Genomic DNA, 3676 nt, shown 5'->3' with positions numbered 1-3676 from the left:
GGTATCGGTACTCGGTATCGGCAAGTACCAAAAATAAAAGTATCGTATCGGGCGAGTACTGGAAAAAGTGGTATCGGTGCATCCCTAAATATTTCACAATATTACTGTTTTACCATAATTCTGATAAAATAAATGTAGCCATGGTGAACATAAGAGATTTCTTTCAAAAACATTTTTAAAATCTTACTGGCCCCAAACTTTTAAAAGGTAGTATATATGCAGTACATACTATTAAATTTGGCAAAAAAAAAACAAACGAACAAAAAACCAAAAACAAACAAACTGGTATACCATCAGCTTATGGTTGCTGGGTCACTGCTATAGAGGTAAAAACTCATTCTATGAGAGAGAGAAGGAGAGACTCAGAAATAACAGAGTTCCTGTTGGTAACCATCACCACACCACCCCAGGTAAACTCCTACATCAGGTCTGCAGGGATCAGATCAGATGAGAAAGAACTAACCTGTGACTGGCTGAAAGCAGCATGGTTGCCATTGAAAGGAGATTTGCGCTCCTTGTCGCGATAGTGACGGCTGCTGTGTTTACTGCGCTGGAGCTGCTGCCTCAGCTTCACAATCTGAAACATGGAGAGAGAGAGAGATTGTCAGGACAGACACTATTCCTCACTTCCAGTGAACATTCAAATCTATCTTGCTTGGATAAATGATTATTCTGCAATAATGACTGTATGTTATGTCTTATTAAACTCTAGCACTGAGTGAGTCAGAGCCCAGGGTCAGATGGGATTATTGATTGTCTCATGGCACTGCATTCCTCACTGCATTCAAGTAATCCATTATGTACACAAATAAACACCCAAACCCTCTCTCCACCCCAAAACACATGCTTTCAAAAACACTTATGATTGACTGCGTTAGTACTATTTCCTTTATTAAACAGAAAACAGATACACCCTCCCGCTCACTCTCTCTTTACCCCAGCCTAGGAAAGAGGAAGGCAATACATGTCCAGATGGGATCGGATGTCGAGTTAAACCCAGCCTCAAGTCCGTGAATAGTGGCTATGAGCGAAACCCTTATATGTTAAAATAATCTCACCTGTAGCACCCAGGATGTGAGGACTCATTCAGTTTCTTTCATCCATTCTTCCATAGCTCCGTCTATCCATAACCTACCTATCCATCCATTCATCTACCTATTCATCCATTCATCCACCTACCTACTTATCCTTCCATCCACCCATGCATCTAGCTATCATCAATCCACCTAACTATCCATCCATCCAGCTATCCATCCACCTACCTATTCATCCATTCATCTACCTATCCATCCATCCATGCATCAATCCATCCATCCACCTACCTATTCATCCATTCATCTATCCATCCATCCACCTACCTATTCATCCATTCATCTATCCATCCATCCATCCACCTACCTATCCATCCATCCACCCATCCAGCTCTGAATGGCTCCAAATAGAATCTGTTAGTTGTCATCTTGTAATTCCTACAAGATGTTGAAACGTATAGATCTATTTTCTTGGAATACCATTCAGTAATGAATAAATAAATAACATTTTTCTTTCAGTGCATTCTGGGGTAAACATCTGTCTACTGCCTTAGAATTTAGATAAAACATGAAATGCCAGGCCAACTCTCCTATGATATCTAGAAACGTTTTCTAGGTAGGCTGCTCACTAGGTTTCCATCAGATGTGCCTACAGTGTGCAGTGAGTGCACATATGACCTGCTCACTGTTTAGAGAATGATTAACTATGAAGTAGAACACTAGTACACACACTACAGTATAGAGTCGACTGAGCGGTGAGAGATGGCATTTGAGATAACAAGTGGCAGAAGATAATGTACGCACAGACACCGGTGAAACCTTGGCACTTAAGAGGCACAGCAGAGATATATGAAGGGAGGAGACCCATGAAGTGGTGGAAGAGAGGAAGAAGACAGGCTGAATAGAGAGAACAGTGTATGAAGCCACTGGTGGATGTGACAGGGGAAGGAAGGGTGCACACACAAACAGGAGGAAGGGAGGGTGTAATGCGAGGTGACACCAGGCTGCTTCTGGTTCACTAAAGCCTGCCAATAATATGATAATGACACAGCCTCCATCTTCCCCTCCCCACCACCCACAACAGCCTGTTGCTGCCCCGTCTCCTCATTCACAATCTCACAAGGGGGAGAGAAAGACAACGAGGGGGTCCAGCCCCGGCCCTGCTTCTGCTGAATGGAACAAAGCGCGGGGGAGGAAAGGAGATCAGGCCCTAAACGCATCCTGACCTCTTTTAGCTGGTCAGTGCTGCCGCAGGAGGCTGAGCGCTTGTGACAGCCCCTCTTCTTCTCTCCGCATTCATCGGCCCAGGCGCTGGGGGTCTGTGGGAGACACACATGAGGCTGTCAGACATGAAACAACAATACGTTTTGATAATCACAGCATCATATTGTTTCTTGATTCATGAGTATGCTGATACAGTCTTTTGATTCTTATCCAAAGTAATAAGGTTGCTTACACTCGTCAAAGCCAACTGAGAATAAAAATTGTGGTTACTTTTTAGCTTGTAACTTTGGGAATTGCAACATTACCTGGTTTAAATTAAATTGTGTGAGTCATGTAAATCCAATCGACGTGCATGTCTTTTACGTCAGTGGAAATGTAATCAGAAGCTTGTCAAGGACGTTTTACGTTTTGTTGTTTTTGCCAGAACTCCATGTGATGGCTTTTTTTGCTCTTATTTTTTTCATTAAGCCAACAAAACCAAAACAAGAGGAAGAAAATCATGATGTTTCGACAACAGGCTCATCTTGCGTATGATATAAAATATTTGCACTTCCAACTGGGACATAAAAATATATACATATACAGTACATATAAAACTTTGCCAGGTGTGGCATAAAGTTAATGTTGGGCTCTGTACACCATTGCAAACAGCTGTTTTTACGGTTAGGAAAAAAAAAAAAAGGAGATCTCCATGCTTCTCGTGTTTTATGACCATATCAATGGGCTGTCTAGCCTGCCCTTTAAATTCATCTATGCACAATTGTCACAAAAAGACCCCTGACAGGAGAGATCACCCTCACCCACGCACACACACCAGTGAAGGCACGAAGCCGGGGATGGTGAATCTAATTTAGTACTTTATCCTGTATACAAACCGTTTAATGCTCATCTTTACACGGAACATGGTTGGTGTAACTTCTTTGCAAACTTCCTTCCTAAATGTAAAAATACAGCTGCTGTTGCCAAAGATGAGAATGGAGAGGCACAAAGGGCGTAGGGTGGCTGGCTCTGAGCTTCCTTTGAGTGAAGTCTCTATCGCTCAAGTGTGATATAGCTCTCTAAAAAGATAACCGCAAACACTGCAGCCAGAGCAGAGACACACATAAATATAAGCTTAATTTGTTGAAACTAAGGATGCATATACCAATAATTACAAGTAGTATGGGTTTTAATGCCAATCTGCCCTCAGAGAGCTGTCAAACTGAAAAAACCTGCCTCGGAATCCCCAAATAAGAGCAGAAAACACAAATAATATTTGTCAAACATGTGACATAATTCACCAAAACAGCATTCTGTGAGAAAAACTATTGAAGCATATAGGTAGCGAAATTCAATTTAAAATGCAATATGCAAAATGGCAATGCAATATTCAAAATGGCAACGCAATATTCAAAATGGCAATGTATTTCTGTATTTAAATT

The 3676-nt window shown here is 41.6% G+C and overlaps 1 protein-coding gene across 2 annotated transcripts in view; it reads right to left on the bottom strand.

Moving 5' to 3' along the window:
• The window catches only part of LOC107668400 (protein FAM117B-like), a 51514-nt gene that overhangs the window by 17134 nt on the left and 30704 nt on the right, over positions 1-3676 (bottom strand). For both annotated transcript variants that reach the window (XM_016460266.1, XM_016460267.1), the window contains 2 exons: positions 2258-2350; positions 464-577 (listed from right to left, as the gene is read on the bottom strand). In XM_016460266.1, the coding sequence (XP_016315752.1) occupies positions 464-577; positions 2258-2350 (207 nt within the window). The remainder of the gene's footprint in view (positions 1-463; positions 578-2257; positions 2351-3676) is intronic.

Source organism: Sinocyclocheilus anshuiensis, unplaced genomic scaffold, assembly GCF_001515605.1.
Source record: "Sinocyclocheilus anshuiensis isolate Anshui unplaced genomic scaffold, SAMN03320099.WGS_v1.1 scaffold1237, whole genome shotgun sequence".
Classification (NCBI taxonomy): domain Eukaryota; kingdom Metazoa; phylum Chordata; class Actinopteri; order Cypriniformes; family Cyprinidae; genus Sinocyclocheilus; species Sinocyclocheilus anshuiensis.
Note: the sequence above shows the minus strand (reverse complement) of the source record. Positions and strands in the feature narration are given on the sequence as shown.